This window comes from Glycine soja, chromosome 16 (assembly GCF_004193775.1).
Source record: "Glycine soja cultivar W05 chromosome 16, ASM419377v2, whole genome shotgun sequence".
Lineage (NCBI taxonomy): Eukaryota > Viridiplantae > Streptophyta > Magnoliopsida > Fabales > Fabaceae > Glycine > Glycine soja.
In genome coordinates, this window is record NC_041017.1 from 5,433,890 (window position 1) to 5,459,466 (window position 25,577).

The 25,577-nt window shown below is 29.6% G+C and overlaps 2 protein-coding genes across 2 annotated transcripts; one reads left to right on the forward strand and one right to left on the reverse strand.

Moving 5' to 3' along the window:
• The first annotated feature begins 7,074 nt into the window (after positions 1–7,074).
• On the forward strand, positions 7,075–11,562 carry LOC114390143 (protein NUCLEAR FUSION DEFECTIVE 4-like). Its single transcript, XM_028350830.1, has 3 exons — positions 7,075–7,593; positions 9,524–10,455; positions 10,662–11,562. Exons 1-3 carry the CDS (start codon positions 7,258–7,260, stop codon positions 11,155–11,157), a joined length of 1,764 nt encoding a protein of 587 aa, XP_028206631.1. The 5' UTR covers positions 7,075–7,257; the 3' UTR covers positions 11,158–11,562.
• Positions 11,563–19,428: 7,866 nt separating this feature from the next.
• Positions 19,429–23,334, reverse strand: LOC114389482 (peroxidase 55-like). The gene is made up of 3 exons (XM_028350173.1): positions 23,006–23,334; positions 21,697–21,888; positions 19,429–20,312 (listed from the first exon to the last, which is right to left on the reverse strand). Exons 1-3 carry the CDS (start codon positions 23,216–23,218, stop codon positions 19,737–19,739), a joined length of 981 nt encoding a protein of 326 aa, XP_028205974.1. The 5' UTR covers positions 23,219–23,334; the 3' UTR covers positions 19,429–19,736.
• Between the last annotated feature and the right edge of the window lie 2,243 nt (positions 23,335–25,577).

A 25,577-nucleotide genomic window follows, 5' to 3' on the forward strand; every position in this document is an offset into this window, starting at 1 on the left:
ACAATAGGATCTTGAAACCTATGATTCTCACAAACAATCAATAAACAACAATAGATAATGATGTGTACCTTTCTCCATAGGAAGACTTGTACCTTTCTCCATAGAAACTTCTCTCCGGTGCACTTTGATTTCCTTGAAAGAGGAGAGAAATAAGATTTCACTTCCTTTGGCCTTTCTTTTCTGCCTCTCTCCGTTAGTGATGGTTATGAGTGATAGAGAACACTTTTCTGGTCAGGAAGGGGACCTTATTTCACGTTAGTGGGTATTAAGCCCCTTTTATAACCACTACTCCCATCAAGTAGAAGTCAACCCTAGAAACTTCTCCTATTAAGCCCAATTACAATTTAGCCATTAATCGTTAATTATTTACTTATTAGTCCCTACATAAGTCACATGTCTCTCACATGAGACATTAATTCTTACAACGCGACCATAGTGCAATAGTGTTCTTTCCAAAGCAATGGAAGAATCCACCTCCAAGAATTTTAAAGGCTAATTTTGATGCCTCCTCTCTCATGTGGCTGAAGCCATTGCTTTTGGGTCAAGTTATTTTTTAATATGATTGCCAAAGATTAGTACAAGCATGGAAGAAACAAGCTAGCTGTGGGTGATAATAGATATTTTGAAGGAATTGTTTCTGATTGCCTGCTTTTGGTAGATTACAATTCCCAGCAAGATCTTGTTTTTGCCCATAGAACAATTAATAGAGCTGCCAACCATTTTAGCTCATTCAGGTTGTTTCCTGTTTTTATTTTCATTGAAAATATTTTCAAAAATCCAATCAAACATATTTTCATCAGAAACCAAACACACCCTTAACTTTTCAGTGTATAGACAAATTTTGGTTTGAGGATTTCCCTCCTTTAGCTTCAGATGATGTAAGGCACTTACTTCTTTCTTCTATTCTTGGTGGCCATATCTTTTTTAAAATATAAGAACTAAATTGTGAAAATGAAATAGAAGAGCTAAGATCGACAACCAAAAGTTAAAAAAGAACCAAAATTACATATTTTTTTAAAAATAAAAAAGGATTGTGACCACATTCAAATAATTAATATCATGAGCTAGGACAACTTCCTCTTAACTTTTAGATTTCTAGCGTCGCTTTCGGCCTTCATAAAATATCTCCGTCTTTCTTAATTTATTTATGTCCTATATATGGTGCTTTTCAAATTCGCACCAGTCAACTAGTTAGCTTTTTTTCTTCCATCTTCTTCTTCCAATTCGGGTATGCATAACCAAATGCATGTTTTGTTTTCTTAAATAAGCAATGTTTAACTATTTAAGAAAAAAATATGCAATGTAAAAACAAATCAGAAAAAATAAAAAAGTATTAAGTATTAACTAATACTTTTTCAATTTGATTCTTATATTTTATTATCTTTTGTAAAACTCAATAATATATATCGATGCAGCTAGAAAGAATTATAATAACAAAATGGAGCAAGAGACTTTGGAGCCAATGACGTTTGTTCAAATATTTAAAATCAAATGATTTTAAAATTGCATAAAAATATATTTGTTTTTTTAGAAGAGTTTACGTAAAAGATTTTTTGCTTACTTATAATTACAAAAAAATACTTTTACTTTTAAAATAAATTATAATTTATTTTTGACTGAATTGTAATTTTAGTTCTTGAATTGCAATTTTGGTTCTACTGTTTTTTCTGCAATTTTGGTATCCAAATTTTAGAAAAATAATAATTTTGATTTAATATTAACTTTGCATACTGATGAGGTAAAAATTAACATTTAAAAATTAAAAGATAATTTTCTTAATAAAAATAAAAATAAATGTAATTAAAAAATTAATTATTGAATCAAGATTACATATTTTCTAAAATCTATGACTTAAATTATGAAAAAAAAATAGGAGGACTAAAATCATAAATAAAAAAATAAAGGATATCAAAATTATAATTTAACATTTATTTTTTTATACAAGTTATGTAGAAGCAAATAACCCAAGAAAGGGAGTTAAATTATGTTTTTAAAAATTTAATACTTTTTCTAAGAAGAAAACATGTTTATCGTCTAATATAAATAAATATAAAAACAAATAAAGAAGGTTTTGATACAACCTTTATAAGATGATGAGAAAATAATTTTCTTTGTAAATCAAAACAATATATAAGATCTAAAAAAAATTTAAATCATTTGTCAATTAAAGCAATAAAATTGAAACATACAGAGAATTATATTATTTCGTCTCAAACTCGAGACTATATCTAGTTCTTGATAATTCATCAGGTTTTTATTAACTTATCAAAGTTACAAACAAGTATTTTTTTAGTGTCACTTCTAGTTCTTACACATGCAAGCTCTACCCCAAACTTGACTTAAACTAGTATTTTTTGTTCTATCAAGCTACTGCTGGCTCTAAACAAATAAACAAGATTTGTTGAAAGTTTACATGATGTCTAATGTATGATTGTCTCAGAGACGGATATATCATTCAACGCTTTTAGTCTTTTCTCTCAAAGTTTACAATGCATTTTGAAAGTTTTGTATCTAATACATAATTCTTTTTACAAGAAAAAATGAATGAATGATTCGCAAGTAAATCGTGTCTTATTTCTTTAAAGTTTTTTCTATTTATATTCTTCACCTTCAAGTATTTGTTATTGTACAATGGTTGGATTCTTCACTTTTTTCTTCGTCTTGAGCTCATTAGAGCATTAATGTTTGTGTTAAATGCATATATGTTCCTTTTTTCATACAAAGTTCATGTTTATAGGCTAACGTGTCTTGTACTTTAATAAGAAAATCATTTCTTTCATCAAGGAGGTCTACAACAACATAGCACACTTTTTGATGAAGTTCTGCATTATGATCTTCATTTATTCTTCATAGAACTGACAAATTTTAAGAGAACGTTTTATGTATGAAAGAATCTCAAATACATAATATTATATTAAACGAAAGTCTTAAGTACACTACTTAAATGTTATGACAAATTGTCTTATGGATGTATCATCTGAAAATTCAAACACACAAATACATATCATGGGTTAATAACACATCTAACATAATTTTTATTATTTGTATTTATTTTCGTCTAATCAAAATAATTAGAAGTCATTATTTGTCTTTAAAATATAAATGTATTTTAACTTAACAAGTTTTTTAAGATAATTTTATAAGATAATGAAAAAATATTTTTTTATATTTTACTTCTTATAAATATTAATAAATACATAAAAATGATATGTTTAAAAGCACTTTTTTTATTAAAATGACATGAAACAAACAAATATATATATATATATAAAAGCGTCTCTAAGAAGATTCTCATGCTAATATTATTTTGTGTGTGTGTGGATAAGAATAGGAAGTAGGTGTTGCCTCCATATCCTCGAGATCCACCTGCACAGGATATATATATTTTAATATGAAATGATAATAACTATTAAATTAAATTATTATTAAATAAAACATGAGAATGAATAATTAATTTCATGATAATAATTTAATAAAAACTAAAGAATAAAAATATTCAACAAAAAAGATACACCAAAATAAAATACTCAAATTAAAATAGTAATAGATTATTATTATAATCAAAGTATAATATTAAATATATTTGATTCATGAAAATTTAGACCTTCCGTGAAAGTGTAAATAATGTTTAGTGAAATTAACACTGTATTAGATCCTGAACTTTCAATAAATTTTATTAATATAATATATTTATTTTATAAAATAGAGGTTTAAAAATAATGATAAAATTGTGATACTTGATAATTTCAGTTTTTTCCTGGTGGATAAAGTGTGGATAAGTATTAAAGACACACTGTCATAATTAATTAATTTTGAAAATAACCTAATTATTTACTTAATATGTCAACCATAAATCTCCTAAAAAAATGTCAACCATAAATTCATTTATATTTTATTTAATTAAATAACTATATTTTTTTAATTTATGATCAGTGAGCCACTTAATTCTTATTTTATATAAAAAATTATTATTCTTAAGCAAGGATAAAAATGACTAACATTAACCGTTAGAATAAAATAAAAAACATTTTTTTTAAAATATTTTAATTAATTCAAATTAAAACATCATGATCTCCTCATTGTTTATACTGAAAAATAGTAATTAATAATTTAAAAATTAGTATACCTTATTATACAATTCTTATTTTTTTTAATTCATAATTCCGAATTCAAATATTAACAAAATTTTAAATGTTAAAATTTTAACATATTTTATAATGTTGTCCAAGATATATTATATGCCTAATGCATAGCTTCAGTTTAGATTTTAATTTATAAATATATAATTACAAATATCATTTCGTAAAAAATATTTTTTTGTCATTTATTTTTTATAACTAAGAACTCTTATTTCAGATTGCATAAAATATCATTTCACAATAATTATTTAAATTACTATCTTATCTAATACATAATTATTTTTTATTTCTCTAAAATACAAAAATAATTATTTTTTTAAATCATAGTATACGAGATATATAATCAACTGTATATTAATAAAGGAAAATAATAATTAATGATTAAAAATATAATTTAATAATAAATGATTCTTAATACAAATTTAAGAAATATATTTATATATTTAAAATATTCTATAAAAATATTCATACAAAAATTCACTCGTGCATGACACGAGTCACACACTTTAGTATTATAAAATAGAGGTTTAAAAAACAATGATAAAACTTTCCCTAAAAAAACAATGATAAAATTGTGACACTTGTTAATTTCAATTTTTTCAAATTAGAAAAAGTGTGGAGACGTACTAAAGACACACTGGTAAAATTAATTTTGAAAATAACTTATTTATTTACTTGATATGTGATAATGTCAACCATGAATTCATTTATTATTTTATTCAATTAAATAATTATATTTTTTATTTATGTCAAGTGATATCGTGTCACTTAATTCATATTTTATGTATATAAAAAAATTTCTTCTTAAGTGAGATTTTTTTTTTATCGTAAGGAGGGGTATCTTCCAATCCATTGGATCATAGACTAATCATATTCATAGTGCATAGTTACAATTCACCCAAGATAATTTTACACACTATGAAAATCTAATATGAATTCTCCAATTAAATAGATCGCTTTCAGGAACACTTTCTTAAGTGAGAATGAGAATAACTAACATAAACCGTTAGATTAAAAAAAGGACCTAAAATATTAAAATATTTTAATTAATTCAAATTAAAATGTTATATAACCATAAAATCTCAAAAACCATCACAGCCCTCGTGATGAAGATCACCATTACCATGACTATGATCATCGTTGTAATTATCACCATAAATTATTATTGCCACAAACATTGATAACAACGATTATACGGGTGACGATAATGAAAGTTATGACAATGATCACGGTAATAATAATGACCATGATAATAATAATGAATTTGAGAAATTTTAAGAAATAATAATTTCTTAAAATTGATCCATCAAATTGATTGTCAGGTGCAAGGCAACTTACATCCTTGCAAATAAGAAGTAGGAAATGAAAAACTCTATGAACTCCATTCATGTTCAAATCAAACAATTTCACAAAATCATGCAAAATTATCTTATTTGCTCATCAGTAAAAGCATCCACACGTTGATTAAAAATGATCCATCAAATTGAGTGCCAGCCTTGATAGCACATGTCAAAAGCACTGAAGGATACACTACCACGTATCGAGAAAACATGGTTGACAAAGCAAAATGTCATTGAAAACATCTACGACAACCAGGAAAGATGGTTCACAATTTACCGAAATGGATATTCGAGAATTGGGTCAACCAAAATGATGTTCCATATGTTGCATCTCAGGCCATTCAAAAAACAAATGCTCCACCGTGTAGGCTCAATCCAACAATGGTAAGTTTATGTCATGTTGTTTGTATTTTAAAATTTTCGTTATATTGTTTCAAATTTAAATATGTTGTTCTATTGTTTGTAATTTTATATCTATTTTATAATTTAAATATTTTAGTTTAATTCAACTTGTTGGTCAAATATATTTTTTTAATTTTAATTAAGTTGTTGATTAATTATGTATTTTAATAATAAAATTAAATGAAAATACAAATGATTTCAACTCTTCAAAATATAATAAAACATAAAATATGCAAAAAATTTAACAACAACATATGTAAAATAATATTATTTTGAGTTTAAACAAAACATAAATATAGACAATTAATAACACAAAAAAATATAAAAAAAAATAAAAAAAAAGTAGTTAAAAATCAATTTTTGGAATTAATTTCTTAACTAAGAAAAAGAAAAAGAAAAAGTAGAAGGTGAAAATCAGAATGGGAAAAACTAAATTATCACCTTGAATAATAAAGTGTATCATCCATGTAAATAATATTTTCACCTTGAATATTAAAGTGTATCATTCATGTAAATAATATTTTGGATGTATTATTTAAATAAATAATTAATTTATTTATACTAATTTCTTAACTAAGAAAAGAAAGCACAAGGTGAGAAATTGGTTTGGAAAAAACTAATTTCTCACCTTGAACAATAAAGTGAATTATCCATGTAAATAATATTTTGAATGTATTATTTGGATAAATAATTAATTTATTTATATTGATTTCTTAATTAAGATCCATGTAAATAATATTTTGGATGTATTAGTTGAATAAATAATTTATTTATTTGTACTGATTTTTTAACTAAAAAAAGAAAATATAAGGTGAAAAATTGATTTGAAAAAATCGATTTCTCATCTTGAACAATAAAGTATAGTATCCATGTAAATAATATTTTGGATATATTATTTAAATAAATAATTAATTTATTTGTATTGATTTCTTAACTAAGAAAAAAAAAAGCAGAAGCTGAGAAATTGGTTTAGGAAAAATTGATTTTTCACCTTGAATAATAAGGCATATCATTCATGGAAATAATATTTTGGATGTATTATTTAGATAAAAAAAAACTTATAAAAGTGATGAAATAGAAGAAATATTAATTTCTCTAAAAAAAAAAGAAGAAAAGAAATATACATTTGGGTGTGTAGAGAAATGTAACAGAGGTGTAGTACTAGTAACAGAGGAGAATAAGTAAGCCGTGCCAGCTCACCGTATTGGTCCACCACTCCAATTTCGTCGCTCTCTGCATCCTTTCTTTTCTCTCTCCTCCGCTTTATCTATGCCTCTTGCACCATATCAGGATCCTCCTCCTCTTCGTACCGATCAAACACAAGCAAAGCTCTTTCGTCTTCTTCGGTGAATGATTGATCCCTCATCATCATCATCATGGGGGTGTTACAGGAGAAGCTCTCGTCGTTCTACAAGAGCCGCTGGCTGGTTTTCGTGGCCGCAATGTGGCTGCAGTCGTGGGCGGGCATCGGGTACTTGTTCGGGAGCATTTCGCCCGTCATAAAGAGCTCTCTGGGCTACAACCAGAAGCAGCTCGCCATGCTCGGCGTCGCCAAGGACCTTGGCGACGCCGTCGGCTTCATGACGGGCCTGCTCTGCGAGATTTTGCCCATCTGGGGCGCGCTTCTCGTCGGCGCTGCTTTGAACGTCGTGGGATATGGCTGGGTCTGGCTTGTTGTCACTTCTCAAGTCCCCGTCTTGCCTGTTTGGGCTGTGAGTGCCTCTCTCTTCTCCCTTCTTTGGATTATCTTGTTTTTTTATTACCATGTTACTGGTACGGAGTATCTAACAATTTTCATTTGTTTGTTGGGAATTATTTTGCTGATGACTAATCTCCGTCTCTGTGTCAGTCGGCAAGCCTGACTCACCCCTTTTGGACCAACAACAAACATGTTGGATTGGATTTACTTGTTTATCATTTTGGGATGGTGGTGATCAGGCTTGGTGATTTCACTGATTTGGGGTGGTTTGACTCTCTTTGTTTGGGAGGCGATGTTGCTGTCAATCTTAACATCTTGTCTCTCTCTATCTCTCTCTTGGTTTTTTGTTTGATCCCTCAAATCAGATTAACATGTCTTATGCAAGCTTTTAAGTTTATTTTTTTCTGGGTTTAATTTACCATGAGGTATGAACTTGAAAAGTTTACGTTTTTTCTTTCTTTTCTTCTTTTCTGGCTTTAAAAGTTCAATGGAGTGTTTTTTTTTTTTCTCTTTGTTCTGCTCCAGTTTCTTCTACCATTTCTTTCTTTGATTCGGTTGATCCTGGGTTTCCTGTTCACCGGAATCAACTTCAACAATAACAACAAAGTTCTATCTTACTTGCAAAGTCGATTACATGGATCGTATGATATAAAAGGTTGAATTTTATAATACATTTGATTTTGGTAACCATATGTTAAATGCGGGGCTGTCTTCAAGGTTATGTGTAGTTGAAGTTCTACGTGAATTTTAACATATGGTTGATTTTGGTAACCATACGTTAAAATTCGACCTTTTTATTAAAAGAATGTCCGGAATAAAGGGCTGTTTGTTCAAATTGAAAAGTAAGATGACGGATGCGTTGGTAGAATCGAATGGCTTTGTACTTTACAGACACTTCCTTTTAAATGAATATTCCATTTTCTGCCTTAAAATTTTCCCCTTTCTCATCTTTTTTGTTTTTATTTTTCCATGATAGTAAAATCTGTTGGTGAAGAGCTCCGTTTCGGTGCTCAATTTTCATTTGGGTACTTCTTTTTCTCTAATTTGGTTGGTGAACATCACTATTACGGTATTAGCAGTATGATGATTATTGATGAGTCACCATCTGCTTTTAAAAATTGTGAAACGGAAGTGTGAAATATGTGGCACGTTGCCACAGGGTACAAGAACATTGTTGTTGTTGCAAGGTTTTGCACGACACTGGACACTTTAAATTAATGAAACGGCACTCTACTGAATTTGGCTGTCAGCTGTCTCCCATGTGAAACGAACATGTGACGTGATGCCAAATCTTGTTCAGATTTTCTAACAATTAGTACAAAGAGACAACTTACATAACCGATCTCCCTTTTGAATATTTATTCTACACTACCGTTTCTTTTGTTAGTGTTCTTTTGTATTCTATGACTCTTCTGTAGTGTTCTTTGGTATACTGCTTGCTCTTGGGAACATGTATATGCATTAATCTTTAGTAAGTGTCCCAACATAGTCACTGTGCAACATTTCTTATTAGATTTTTTTACAATATATATCACACTTGATAACAAAGGGAATCTAACTCAGTTGGTTCAGTATGATGTGTAAGTTGTTATAAACTTCCTGGTATGTCTTCGAATCCTATAAATAAATAAAAAAGTCACACTTGTGCTTGAAATGTTGTGTCTACTAATACAGAGTTTGGACTGTATCAGTGACCCCAATTAAGAAGGGAGGATGAGAACCAAGTTGTGGAGATGCCCTTATCTCTAATATTGAAATCTGTTTGATGTGTTATGTCCATCACACCTGTTAATATGTTATGTTCAAAATGTATATTTCATGACAATATAATCATAAGAAAATCAACAAGTACCTTTATCTCATTAAGAGATGTCTTTTAGTGATATTTATTGACCAATGATCATGATGCCCAAGTTAAATGATTAATGGTTATTCTCATGCAGATGTGTGCTCTTATCTTTGTTGGAACAAATGGTGAAACCTACTTCAACACGGTTTCTCTGGTGTCTTGTGTACAAAATTTCCCCAAAAGCCGGGGTCCTGTGGTGGGAATTCTAAAGGGCTTTGCTGGGTTGAGTGGTGCAATCTTGACTCAGATATATGCACTGTTCCATTCCCCTAATCAAGCATCATTAATATTTATGGTTGCTGTTGGTCCATCATTGGTAGGAATAGGTCTTATGTTCATTGTTAGGCCTGTTGGAGGTCACAAACAAGTTAGGCCATCAGATGGAAAATGCTTCACATTGATCTATGGTGTGTGCCTCCTGTTGGCTGCATATTTGTTGGGAGTCATGGTTGTCCAAGATTTGGTTGAAGTGAGTGAAACTGTAATCTCAATATTCACAGGGGTTCTCTTGTTGATCCTCCTTGTCCCAATTGTTATTCCCATTACATTGACTTTTGGCCCAGAGCAAAGGCATCCGGAGGAAGAGGCACTTCTTCCACCACCACAGAATAAAGAAGCAGGGAAATCTCAGCTGGATTCTGATGAAGTGATACTGAGCGAGTTGGAAGATGAGAAGCCTAAGGAAGTGGACATGCTCCCTGCATCAGAGAGGCAGAAACGTATCGCGCACTTGCAACAAAGACTGCTCCAAGCAGCTGCAGAAGGAGCAGTGAGGGTTAAGAGAAGGAGAGGACCACACAGAGGGGAAGATTTCACCTTGACACAAGCATTGATCAAAGCAGACTTTTGGCTTCTTTTCATTTCCATGATCATGGGTTCTGGATCCGGATTGACTGTAATCGACAATCTGGGTCAGATGAGCCAGTCTCTAGGATTCGACAATGCACATATATTTGTTTCCATGATCAGTATTTGGAACTTCCTTGGCCGTGTCGGAGGAGGTTACATATCTGAGCTTGTTGTGAGGTAAAAAAAATCAGTTTATACATTGATTGCATGTTTAATTCAGCTTATTATGCTTTTTACACGGTCAATCAATTTTTATAGCAATTATACAAAAGTTAATAATCTTATCATACATGACAAACGTGATATAAATATTTAGGTGTACGATGTATCTAACATAACTACTTATTTGATTTCAAATTTCGTTGTGTTTTTTTCTTGAGCAGGGATCATGCATATCCAAGGCCAGTTGCATTGGCTGTATTTCAACTCATTATGACTCTTGGGCATGTTTTCCTTGGTATGGGATGGCCAGGGTCAATGTATGTTGGCACGTTACTAGTTGGACTTGGTTATGGAGCTCATTGGGCAATTGTTCCAGCTACAGCCTCAGAGTTGTTTGGTTTGAGAAACTTTGGTGCTTTGTACAATTTCATTACTATAGCAAACCCTGCAGGAACCCTGGTTTTCTCTAGTCTCATTGCCAGCACCATCTATGATGCTGAAGCAGAGAAACAACATCGCCAAAATATGATTTTGCAAGTGCTGAATGCCAGTGAGCCTCTAAAGTGCGAAGGTTCCGTATGCTTTTTCCTAACATCCATGATCATGGCAGGATTATGCGTTGTTGGAGCAGGCCTATGCATGGTTCTGGTGTTAAGAACAAGAATTGTTTATGCCAACCTATATGGAAAAGCTTCTTCTAGCAGACTTCGATTATGAGAGTTTGGGCTGTGTATTTTGGTGTCTGTATACTTGAGAAATCAGTGTTGCTGATTTTAATTCAAGAATGATTGAAGAAGCTGAGCCAATCATCTGATCTGAATCCGTCTCCAGTGAGTGTGGAAAGCCAAAGAAGGGATAATTTTACTCAAAACAAAAGGAGAAAAAAAAAGTGTGTTTTGTCAAATCTGTGTATTCTTTTCCATTTTTGTTGTGTTATATTCTTTCCTTTTGCAAGTAAAAGTTTGATTGGCATTGAAATTTGACACTCAGAGGTATTGCAAAATATTTCACTTGTTTTGTTGCTAAGAAAGCAAAAGAAGCTGTTCTCGTTAGTGGTAGTCCTAAGATTATGTACTGTATTTTTTTTATTAAAAATTTTGATGGGATATTCCACAAGTATCATCATTGAAAGACTATGATTAGGTAGAGTCTTTATATATATATATATATATATATATATATATATATATATATATATATATATATCGTGACGATTTTTTATTTGCAGCATCTGTCAACTAGTGCTAAAGATTGTGCTGCATCTGATACAGTATGTCACGGGTTTAAAATTGTTTGAAAAAAAAAAACTCTTAACACGTCTTAAACAAATATTTTACTATTTTAACCAAGATTTTTTGAGCACGCTTGATTTTTTTTCCTTTCCAAATAGTGTATCATTTAATAAATCTGACCTTTCTATCTAGAAGTTACAAAAATGATATACACAATCTCATTCACAAGAGATTTTCTCACATCTTTTGAGGTCTCATAACTTTTATTATTCGGATACATGATCACCTCTTTAAGTTAGTTGATATTTCTAATATCAAGAATCTTTATTAACATTATCACCTTTTTAAATTGATTTTTCTTGTATAAGAACTTTTACTTACAGTAGTGATAGACTTTCTAAAGACTTGTTGAATAAATACTGATTCATGCTTCTTACCATACTAAGAGTCATCTCTTTCGGAAATTATCGTGGTACTCATACTAATAATTGCCTATTAAAAAAATACACACTAATATTTACTATATTTCATTTATCAATTTATTATATTGCAAAAATATTCATCTGAATTAATTGTTGAAAATTTGGAATTAACATTTTGAACAATTTATCCTTCAATTAAAATTTTCAAATCTCATCCTTAATCATATAGGATAAGTTTATTGACTTTTATCTTAACTATTTAAAAAAATTATATCAACAATAATTTATGATTGAATGATAATTATTTTATATTATTAATGCATGGCCATTAAACACAGTTTAACACTTGTTAAATAATATGAAATCGTCTCAAAAGTATTTTACTATTTCAAATAAGAATACATTCTTTGGGGAGGGATAAAGAACTTTAAATATAATTAAGCTTCAACTGAAAATTAGTGTTATAGTCAATCTAAAGGACCAAAACTTGTAAGAATACCTTAGCATATCACTAAGAAGTTTAAAATCTTAATTATGATGATACTAAAAAATAAGATTACAAATTTTTTGTTCAAACTTGAAAAATTCTCCCAAAATAGTGTCACCTTGCAAACAAGTATTCCACTCAAAAGTTAAAAGAATGATAAACACTTTCTCACTCACTCAAGTAACCCGCTCATCTTTCTTTTACTTGATTACATGGCATCTTAATTCAACTTGAGTACACAACCCCTCTTTTTAGTAGGATAATTTTTTAAAAAGTGAAGTTGGATGATTCTTGTGTCAAGATTTATTTATAGGGGTGGTCATGACTTTTAAAACCTTTTTAAATAAACACTATTGATTTCTTCTTACAATTTTAAAAATTACCTCCCTTAAAAAAATCATCATCACAATTCACACATACTTCTAGTTTTTTTTGTTTTAGAGTAACACACACTTTTAGTTACAACCTTTTTTACCAATTTATTATATCTTAAAATTATCCACTTGAATTAATGATTGAAAAATAATTAAGACGAAGAAATATCTTGCATCTTTTGCCTACAAAGGCAAGGTGGTGATTGATTGATTTTTTTTTTTATGTTTGTTGATTAATTATTTCTATACGTTTTTCATTAATTTATTCCAAAAGTTCCACATGATTAGGAAATAGATTAATCTGATTACTTGACCAGGTTGACAAAAGAATGCAAGACAAGTATATATTAACATTAATTTTTTTGTATCATATTAACATTAAATTTAAAACGCATGTTAAACAAAAACAATATTTACTTTCCTTCCTATGTATCATTCATTACAACGTGGGTCAAGTGTAGGAAAAAAAGTTCTTGAAATAAGCCAAATAACTTTGTTTCTATGATAAAGAATCAAGGAGATATATTTTTAATTTTACAAAAAATTAAAATTATATACTTTTGCAATTAATTTAAATGATAAATGCAATTCCTAATGGGTTACTTTTAAGTTTTAAAACAAAATTGCTTTAAATAGGCTCGTGCTTTAAACAAGTTGGCTGGGGCATTGAAACTTATTTTATAATCAAGCCTCACCGGATTTTATGGATATATGGACCGACCAATCAGAGAGTTTGGGTGAAGAAAATTGATTGAACAAAGACAATTGAAATGAGATGTGTATTTTACATTAAGATTATTGGGCCCGCTATTGGCATCACCCTGCACCACGCCAAACACGAGCCGGAATAAAATATCATCTGCTACTGTGGAAAGGGAAAGGAGAACAAAAACAAATAATAATTGAAGTAAGCAAATTTGATTATTTTAAAATTTAATAAATATGTAAAATAAAAAATAAAAAATAAAATATATTTTATTATTACTTTAAAATTATTTAAAATTAAAAAATAATTTAATTTAAACTAAAAGTATATAGTCTAATAATATAAAGAATTTTTATATTATCATCTAAATATTTAATCACAAATCATTTGTTGATTTTTAAAATAATCATCTTAAAATTAAATAAATAATAATTTTTATTTTTTGATAATATAATTTTTTTACATTGATCATGTATAAAAATTAAAATTATTAAATTCATAGTAGATATATTTTTATTGGAGATTATTCTTATTCTTACACCATTCTAATTTTTAATCATTGTTGGATTACAAAATGTTTTAACATAGATTATATTTCAATATCTATATAAAAATATTTATTATCTCATTTATTTATGTATATCAAAATGAAAGTAATGCATACTTTCAAAATATTTAAAAATATGAATAATTTGATTATCATTTTATTATAGTTTAATTTTAACAAAATTCGATAATGTAAACTTTGAGAATTAAATGAGGAAGGATATTTTATTTTTCATTTTTATGGTTTTAGGATTATAAACACTTGTTTAAAGAAGTGGGAGGAACATCAAAATAGTTATAGGAGTAGGAGTTCAAGGTTGTAATTTTTTGTTGGTAAGAATTGTAAAAAAAAGAATTTGTAAGAAGGTGATCAAGGGAAAGAATCTTCACACATAATATAGGGAATTGATTCTTGATGTTTGTTTGAAGAGGCAAAAGTATGAAAGTTGACAAATTGCAAATCCAAGAATGAAGTGATTAGACTTGTTCAAGATAAGAGCATAATATGATAAGAACATGATAAACTTTAATTTTACGTAATGTTTGATGCATATTATTTCATTAAAACAATAAAATTATCTGTAATTTTCTAAAAATAATTTTTAAATTTTTTTATAACAATTTTTTATAAACTATGAAAACAAAAGAAATACTAAATTATATTTTATCTATGCAGTTACTTTTTTATTATTATAAACAAATTATGCAAGGTTTTTAATAACTATTTAATTTTTAATATTTTAATTTATAATTTAATTTAAATTTATGTGTCTAAATTATATATATGTATATATATGTATAAGATAATATGCTAATTAAAAAAATATAATATATATTGTTTAAATTAATATATTACTGCATAATATACATACATACATACATACATATATCTTATATAAATTAATTTATTACCGTATATATAGAGGGAGAAGCTCTTATCCTGTCTTATTAGGCATGACAATAGAACTCAAACCTGTGAGACCCATCCTAATTTTGATGGAAAAAATCCGGGTTGATCAGGGTTAGGTTTAGGTTTTCTACGACAGCTAAAGTCGAGTTCGGGGTCGGAAATGAGATTATTAATATCCGCCCCACTAATACTTAATTTACAAAGATATATATATATATAACATACTAAAACCTGAAGCCCTAAACCTAATTTCAAAATTGATTTCTCAATTCTCACTCTCACTCATTGTCTTATACCAATACCACTTTGCTTCTTCTTCGTTCTCTCTCGATCACTCCTTAAGACCTCAACCCTCTCGCATGTTGCACCTCCATGGCCAATCGCCCAATCGTGTCACACCTCCTTGGACAAACATGTCACACCTCCAAGGCCAAGCATGTTGTGCCTCCACGACCAAGCGTATCGCACCTTCGCAGTGAACAACAATGGTCTTACACCGTCGTGGCTAGTCGGAACCCTCTCGCACCTCGGTCCTTAACCCTTTCGCACCTCCCAGGTCAACATTGTCGCACCTTCACGACCAACAACAACAACCCTTTCATACTCTGTACTCCTCCACGAACATCGTCAGCCTTGATCTCATATTTTTTCCCATTTCATGTTCACAACTTAGTTTCTCCTTCTCTCTTTCACTGTTAATTTTTCTTTAGGGTTAAGATTGTTGGTATTTAATTTCAGATTTTGTTAATTTAGTTTGTGATGATTCTTGTTATGCAGTTGGATTTGGATTGATTTCTTCATTTTGTCAATCTTGTTTGGTTAGGGTTTTCATGCTTTTGTTTTTAAATGTTTTCTTCGTATCGTTTAGTTTATGTTGTCTTGTACTATCTAAAAATATGTTGTGGTTGTTGTTTAAAATTGTATTTTCATTTTATGAAAAAATGCATTTTTTACAGGATTTTATAAGCAGGGGTGGGGCGAGAGCGAGGTAAGCAAAAGTCGATCTCGACCTGCCCTGTTGCCATGCCTATGTCCTATCCATTGTAAACTAGCTTCTTGTCACGATAAAAAATAGAATAAGATAGAATAAATAATATTATAACACTATCATATCCTAACAGTGCAACAAATAACGATTATAACATGATAAGATAATTATCACATTCTATGCCCTCTTATCTTGTCCAATAAATAGATAAATGTTTGACTTTTAGAAAGTGATTATTAGAGAAACATAATTAAGGTTTAGAAGATAATTGAGATTTACAAGGTAATTGACATCTATAATAAATACAACATTCTTGTTCAATATACTTCTTCTAAAGTGTAACATCTTTGAAGTCCCTAGTGTTGTTCGCAAATCCGTAGGCCATGATGCATGATTTGTAAATAGCACTAGGTCCAAAGTGAACAATCATATCCCTCGAACAAGTTTCAATAATAATTGTTGTCAAAAGTCACATGGGATTGAGTTTGAGAGCAACTACGGTGAGCTTAGGATCTTTTCTTCCTGTACAGTGTAAATTTTTTCTACACCTTAACACTTTTTTGAATTTTCTAAAATTATCTTGCTAATAAATATATGGATTTGTAATTTACATGATTCATATGGATTGTCAATCTGTACAAACTAATTTTAAAAAAAATTAAAAAAATATTTTTAGTGTTTTTTTAATAAATTCAATTATAGTTTTTTTTATAATTATTATATTAAGTAGATTTCTATTTTTATTTAAAATTTATATGTGTAAAAAAATACATTATTAGATCAAAATTAATTGTCACAAAATTTATTATGTAAACTTACATGTGCATTAAATATATATTAAAAATTTTAGTGTTATATATAGAAACATTAATTATTTTATAACATAATTGAGCTATTAGCTAAGAAAAATTCAAAAAAGTGTTAGGTGTAAAAGAAATTTACATGGTGCAGGAAGAAAAGGCCCGAGGTTAGGCTTTTGAGGCCGCTTACCAATAAAGCCTTGAGCCCATGGGCTGGCCCATATGACCATACATAATAACTCCATTTTTATGGCCCCAGGGGCCTTAAAATGCACTGAACCTAAGCAAGCCCCAAATAAGGGGATAGGGTTAGGGCTAAAGGTCCGCAGTTGGTAGGCAGAAGTTCTGTTTCATTTTTGCTTGTATGATAGTTTATCTACACCTTGCTTTTATTTATTTTATTTCTACTTTCTTACGGGAAACAACTCATTAATTCATTGAGAATGATATCAGAAATACAAAAAGGTGCAGAATGATATAAACTAGGACTAGTATTATTTGTGACTACCTTAGCAAGAGTATGAGCAATCACATTAATTAGCTTGTCTCCTAAGAAACTTGACATTGAAGTATGGGTTGCGAGAGAGATTGCAACAACATTTGAACATGAATCATATCAGCAATGGTCTTATAATCAGATTCGAAGATAACATGAGACATGTCTAATTCTTCCTCCCATAGGAGAGCTTGGGGTAGACCAAAAAGCTCACCTTCATAAACAGGTAAAAACAAGTGGGCATCCAAAAGGATTTAGCAAGCACAAAACTGCTGAAATCATCTAGGATGTAGAAACCCCAGCTTGTTCGATGATCATAATTCATAACTGCAAATGTTACATTTCATCAAGCTAGTGGGGAGGCATTTGACAAAAAATATGAGGGCCTGGATGTCGGGGCATCAAAACTTGGTCTAGTACTCTCGTAATAAACCACTCATTAAGAAATTGCTTTGCCCAAGACACTATCCTAACAGCCTCAATTCTAATATTATTCCAAAATGAATCATTCTGGGCTTTCGAAATGCTCCAAAGGATTGTCCCTATTAACGCACCTGAATTGTGATCAAGGGACCAAAGCAGGTGAAAACATGAGCCTTAACATTATCAAACCAATAAGACAAATGGTTTACTAACTGCCATTAACCGGCGTTTCTCTAACAGTGCTTACTACCTTTATCACAATGAGCACAACTAGCAAGGCATTCAATTTCTTTCAATATCAGTCTCTTTCAAAGAGGTAAACAATCGTGACAAAGTCTCCAAAGGAAGGTCTTTAGAAACGGTGGCACATGCAGCATCCGAATAGAGTTTTAAGTAGAGTCTATTTTTTTACATATATAAATTTATAATTTTTATTTTAAATTTATATATGTAAAAAATACATTATTAGATTAAAGTTAATTATTACAAATTTTATTATGTAAACTTATGTGTATTATATATATATTAAAAATTTTAATGTAATATATAATGATATTAGTTATTTTTTTAACATAATTAACCTATTAAATCAATTTGTTTGAGTATCCGTATAGGCGTAAGGGTATTTTTTATTTTTTCCAAAATATATTGGGTGCAGGAAGAAATATGCTCAGTGCTGGAAGAAAATCTCCTTAGGCTGAAAGGTTATATTTAATTTGGGCTAACTTGTTATTTTCCTAAAGTGGAACTATATTGGACTTTCTTTGTTATTTTCCTAACTTGTCAGTGCTTGGACTTTCTTTGTTGCCATTCCAGAGGCGATATTGCAAAAAATTCCAGTGGATAATATAATTAATCCGGATTAACATGGATAAAAACGAATAATTAAGCCTCCACCGTAGCCATAGATGTCTCGATCATATGTGGAAATTTCAACTTCATCCATAAAATTTAACACAGTGAAAGAGTAAATCGAAGAGAACTATTAAGTCTAGAAAATGCATGCTCATCAGAGGAAGAAAATTAATGAACAAATTAAGGAAAGTTCAATTTCATATATGAAATTTAATTGAGTAAATAGAAGAAAACTATTGTCTAGAAAATGCATGCTCGTCAGAGGAAGGAAATGAAGAAATTAAGGAAAGTTCAATTTCATGTATGAAATTTAACTGAGAGAGTAGTTAAAATAGAAATTAAGAAACTATTATACGTCTAGAAAATTCATCATATATCAGGAATCATAGCAATAATGTGAGAGAATAAGAAAGAACTTTCATAGAATTATTCATAAGATCGAGAAGCATAAAGAGTTGAGAAAGATATAACTGCTAGCTAGAATGAAAGAATATACTAAAACAAACGAAAAGATAGTCTATTTACATTACTGGTGCTATTCTCTAATATTGCATTTACATTACGGGTGCTGGCACTCATTGCACTTAAACTTCGGGTCTTTGTGTACATTTCAGGTGTTCGTGTCCATTGCATTTAAATTTCAAGTACTTATATTGTTTCAATGTCTATAGAAGCACTCAGCTCCTTACATTGGTTGCATTTTATGTTTTAGGTCCTCTAGCCCGATGCATTATATTCAACATATATAGTCAAAACTAATGTCGTATTTAGCAAATCTTGGCAATCATATAATATATAGATTATCAAGACTATTAAGATTTCACATGCATGTACATGCATATACCTAAATAATACATTTCAAAACGTACGTACATCCACATTGCAGAATAAAAAAAACGTACCTGAACCTTGTTTGTTCATCAAACACAATTGAAACATTATTAAACAATATATCAATATCCACTTTCAGAAATTAACCCATATATTTATATATATGAAACAAAATTTAGTATATTTTATGCTAAAACTTATTTCTTATAGGTTAAAGTAATATGATTCAAGAATTGAATGTGGTGCAATCTCTCCGAATCTCTCCATCATTCCCAGTCTTGACCCCAACCCTTGCAAGCTTCCTGATGGCTGCGACAAAGGCATCGTTAAAATCCGCAACGTTGTTGGCGAACCTAACAACAGTTGGTTGTGACGTGGCATCCTCGAACAGAACCTGGTCTGAGGTTAGCAACCCTTTCCCCGACAGCAGGTTTTGGTAATACAAGTTGTCGAAGGCCGCAGGGGATTGTGGGTCCAGGGCAACCGCTACAGTGGGGTCGGGGTTCCTAGGGCACCCCGCCATTAGGTCCTGGGCGTAACTGGGGTCCAGAGTGGGGTCCACCGTGTTGGAGGACGAGAAGGAATATAAACGGTTCGCGAACTGGTCACAGTGCGAGAAGCCCACTGTGTGGGCCCCAGATAACGCTATCATGTCCGTTTGGCTGAGGCCGTGCTTTGAGAAAAGCGCGTTGAGTTGGTCCAAATTGAAGTTTGCTTTCGGAAGGTTTCCTTCTACACTTGATGCCTTGGAAATAAGCCCGTCTTTGCGTCCAAGCTCTACGTTGAATGAAGGACCTCCAAGCTGAGATAGTTTTAAAGTCACCAACACAAGTGTTATTATTTGTTAACTATATAAATATTTGACATTCAATTTAAATTTAAAGTATTGTACGTCCACATTGAATATATGTTTTATAGTAATTATTTTGAAACATATATGTTTCTTAATTTCTAATTAGTTTTTATTTCAGAATTTCTAATTAGTTAATAATATAAAAATCTTAATTAGTTTTTATGATTGAACCAATTTTATAAATAATAGTTTAATATTTAGCAGCCACTCATCAGAAAAAATGTATTTTTAGCATTATATATATAGTGGTTTAACCAGTTTGATTAATGACTTAATTACTAATAATAATATCCTGGTTGAGTTAGATGTTGATCTGGCCGAATTTAATAATGCTCACAATATAATTTCTTTTTTTACTTTGTAAAACATTTCTTCTACTATTGGGCAAAATCTCTTATCATTACGTAAGGATAACAAAATTTTCATTTAATATCATGCAGAGAACTAAGTGTTGAAGAGAGAGAAAATGAAAGAGTGTGTAATTATATTAACAAAAAGAAAACTTAATGATGTGTTGCTACAGAATTGGACAACCACCGGATGTAGTCAAATTCGTGTACCACATTATTAAATGATAGTGCAAACATAAAAATCATACTATTTTAACTTTAAATTAATGAAATGAATTGACTTTATGGGATTAAATTAATCTAAATTTCAAAATATTTTGAGGGTTCAAAATCAATTTTCTCCTTTATCATATATGATAAAATCATCAATTTTTTTAATAACTATTTTGAAAATTATATATTTCTTAATTAAGTTTTAATTAGTTGATAAACGATAATATAAAAATCTTTATATACATTTTTATATTTGGACCAAATTTATATATAATAGTGTAATGATTAGCAGAAAAAAATAATTTTGATCATTATATATATAACATACTTAAATACTATTATAACGTGATTTAACCAGTTCGATAATGACTAAATTACTAATATATCCTGATTGAGTTAGATGTGGATAGGGCCGAATTTAATATAACATGCACTCGTAATAATTTTTTGTTTACTTTTACAAAACATTTCTTCTACTATTGGGCAAAATCTCTATCATTACGTAAGGATAACATAAAATTTCATTGAATATCAGAGCAAGTGTTGAAGAGGGAATATGAAAGAATGTGTAAATATTCTTAATAAAAAAAAGAAAACTTGATGATGCATTGCCAGAGAATTGGAGAACGGATCGATGTAGTCAAATTCTTGCAGCAGATGGTAAACATAAAAAGACAAACTCTTATCGTTTTAAACTTTAAATTAATGAAATGAATTGATTTTACTTTTGGGGTATATGTATGTTAAATTAATAATTAATATTTGCTTACCAAGCCTATAACGTCTCTGGTAGCAAGTGCCAAAATGTCTGCACATGAAACCACTCCAGGACATGAAGATTCCACTGCTTGCTTTGCCTTGATGACAGTGTCAAACCCATCTCCTGGTAGTGAAATATTCTCCTCTGCATCCTTCTCTGCGTCCCCATTTGGCGACGAGATTATCACTGAGGCATCACAACCCTACACCATCAAAATTCATTTTTCATAAGAATAGTCAAGCCAATTTTCACAATCACCAATTTTGTGGATCTCATGTTTAATTGCCCTTTTGGTTAACATTGCTGTAATTTTATTTCCTGAATGAAATAGAATGGGTTCTTGATCAATGTTTTTAGCATGTTCCTGTGATAACTGTAGCTGGTCAAAAGTTAACAACACATCAACTAATAGGATTGTCGCATATACCTCGTAGTCAATGATTTTTTATTTTTTTAATAATCTAGGTAGGCACCAAAGGCGTGAAGTTGTGTGTGGTATGTGACTACGGGTCTGTTTGGAAAGAAGAAAATAAAAAAAAAGAAAATGAAATGAGTTTTTTCATTAACTAAAATGAATTTTTCATTAACTAATTATTAGTTAATTTATAGATCTCATCTTTTAAAGAAATTATATTAATGAATTTTTAAAAATTAATTAATAGAAAACTTATTTTTACTTATAAAAAAGTTTATATTTTTTTTTATTTTCTTCTTTTAGAAATATTTAAAAAGCTTATCCAAACAGCTTCTAGGTCTCACTCGCATCATATTATCATTATTATTTCCACACACAGAATAGAAAGTGGCGCATACCATATTACCATTCCAAGCGAAATTGCAAAAAGAAGAATAAGCCTCCACCAGCCAGAAAAGTCACGATCATATATTTTGAAAGTTCAACTTCATATATGAAATTTTAAAAGAGAGAGAGAGCAAACTCAGGGAAACTATCATGTCTAGAAAATGCATGCTCATTATCAGAGGAAGGAAACGAACAACCATAGATATGGAGCTAGGGCTGACCTAATGTCAAATGAGATTTAAAATAAATTTTAAGGTAAAAATTTTATTTTTAATAAAAAATAGTCTTTTTTTTTCTAATAAATGCGACATTTTGTGCTTTATAAAAACTAAAAGGAAATATATTTTTGTTAAAGGGCTTAAAGTTTATGTTTTAATTGTTTTATCCTTTAATCGACCATGATGAATGTATATATTTTTTTTATAAAAACAAAACTTGAAACTGAAAAATCATATCATATACACACGAGTACACAAGTGAAGAAATAAAGAAACATTATAAGAATTGAAGAACACACCTCAACAAAGCAATCATGGAAAAAGAGACGCAGAGTTGCTTGTCCAGTTGTAATGGTCTGTGTAAACTTGTTAGTCACTGCTTGTTTCACGATGGATTCCACGTTTGGACAAGATAAACTGTAGAAATTCTCTACTAATTGGCCTTCACCCTTAGATAAAAGCATCGTGAAAGCCAACAAAGCCATTAATACCATCCTCATGCTTTTCTCCATTCCCCCTTCTGGCTAACAAGCTATATATAGCTAAACGTCTCCACAACTCTATTATATATATATATCCTCGTGTTTTATATTCCGTGTGGTTAAGGAAGCTAGTATCCCAGTGGGATATACATTATAATTTAAGTCATGATAAAAAGAAAAAAAAGAATTAGACAAAGTTGATTACGCGGTTACCCCAAACCTTGTCATGTATAATATATGGCTTGGAAGCTGCCTTAATTGGTCCAAGTAGAGGTCACTTTAACTTGCCAATGGGAAACTTACTCTTTTGAATTTTCCAGATTGGGCGTTATTGGAATCAATTAATTATATTATTATATAAGAAGTTTTTGTTATGTAGGAAGATATATATGTTACATGGCAACATTATTTTCAATCTCTTTTTTTCTTCTTCAAAATTTCACAAATTTAACAAATTGGAAATCATTGTCTCACATTGTCGTATAACCCTAAATAAGTTAACAAATTTCAGCGTTTGTTTTGTAAGGCGATAAGCAAACTATGTTGCTCATAGTTTGGCTAGAGCATCGAGTTCTTTTGTTATTAGTCCCCATCACTTCGGTGATTTACCATCTTGTATTGCTAATCAAGTTCTATTGGAAATTTATATGGTAGTTGAATGAAGTCATTTGAAAGGGTAAAATTTTAAGTACCATAAGCACTTTAATTAATTTTTCCATTTTAAAGATTCAAGCATGATATCTTAAAGAAAGTCAAGTTTCTTGTCACTTGAACTAATTAAAGACGTTGGTATACTCACGAATTTCTCTTATAATGTTGTTATTTGATTTTTTTTATAACCATATAAACCTTCACTTCAAAATTCAGAAAATATACACATATGGGTTTCAATTAAATAATTGATTTATTTTATGTTGAATATTAATTGCTAATTGCAAATCAATGCGTGCAATCTTACAGTATATGTTCATTAGTAGTTACTACATGATTTTGACGCCTTAACCAATCTGAGATTTATTTATCCATTGCAAGGTTTGACATATGGGTCCTATGTCATCGTCTTCAAAATTTAATTCAAATATCACCACCACTTAAAATGACTATTTTTTTTTTTAATTCAGAGATTAGGTGTGGAATTGATTTTTCCGTTTCTCGTTTTGCTCTTTTTTTCTTAATTAGTCAATATCAATCTATCCACGTTATGTGTAGCCATCAAAGCACGTTCAACGCAAGCACCGTACCTGAACTCGTCAAGTTTTTTTTTTTTCCTGGGGCCGTGGATTTTCTCATTAAGTAACAACGTTTTTTAGGCTTTAATTTTTGCAAACCCATACTCGTGACGATTGGATTCCTTGTATGTTTTGAAAAACTGAAGTTAGCTAGAGTGTAGTGCTGGTAAACAACTTTAATTTGTTTAAACTCTGCTAGTATATATGTTCGAACAGTTTTTTTTTTTTTTTTCCAAATAGTCTTAAAAGTGTTCTATCAAATGAGGTTTATTTTTTCTTTCTTTCTCTAAGTAGCTTCACAAACATACATATATAAATATATAATTAATTTCATTGACTAGACTGTCTAACATCTTAAACCTTTGCCTGGTCAACTAAAGATTAATAATCATGTCATACACAAACAGCAAGTTTGGATTGATAAAAAAAAAACAAATTCGAAAGTCACTTTTAAAAAAAATTATATCAATATATTTTTTAAAATAATTTCATTGATCTCATGCAGTAGTTATTATTATTATTATTATTATTAATTTATCTAAATCAATTAAATTATATGTGTGTGAGAGATTATTGAGTATATGTTATGAAGTTATAATTTTAGATTTGTTTAAAGACTTCCAAAGTGTATTAACACTCATGATTTGTTAATATATAATCCAGTTACTATATAAATGGAGTATATATGTTAATAAGTTTTAATTTAGTTTCTTAAAGGTAAGTTGCTAATATATTCATACTTAAAAATACTTAAATTCAAGTTAGAACTAAAGATATTAAAAATGATAGATTAAACAACAAAAAAGTTAAATTAATTAAGTCGTTTAGTTAATATTAAAAATATAAGATAATATCTCATATGTGTTATTAGGAACATATTTACATTTTTAAAATAAATATATATTTGAAATTGATTTTTATATTCAATTATAGATCAATAGATCATTCAGTTGAAGTTAAAATTTAAAAGCATATATAAGAGGATATATATCACATGAATGCTAAAGGAGTGCGAAGTTTACCACTTTATTAGAAGAGATTATATATACAAATGAAAGTGAATGTAAATGTGAAGGAAAATTGGAAGAGTGGAGACTTAAGTAAACAAATAGGAGATGTGTTACTTGTACTACTAACATATTGCTATACAAAAATGAATT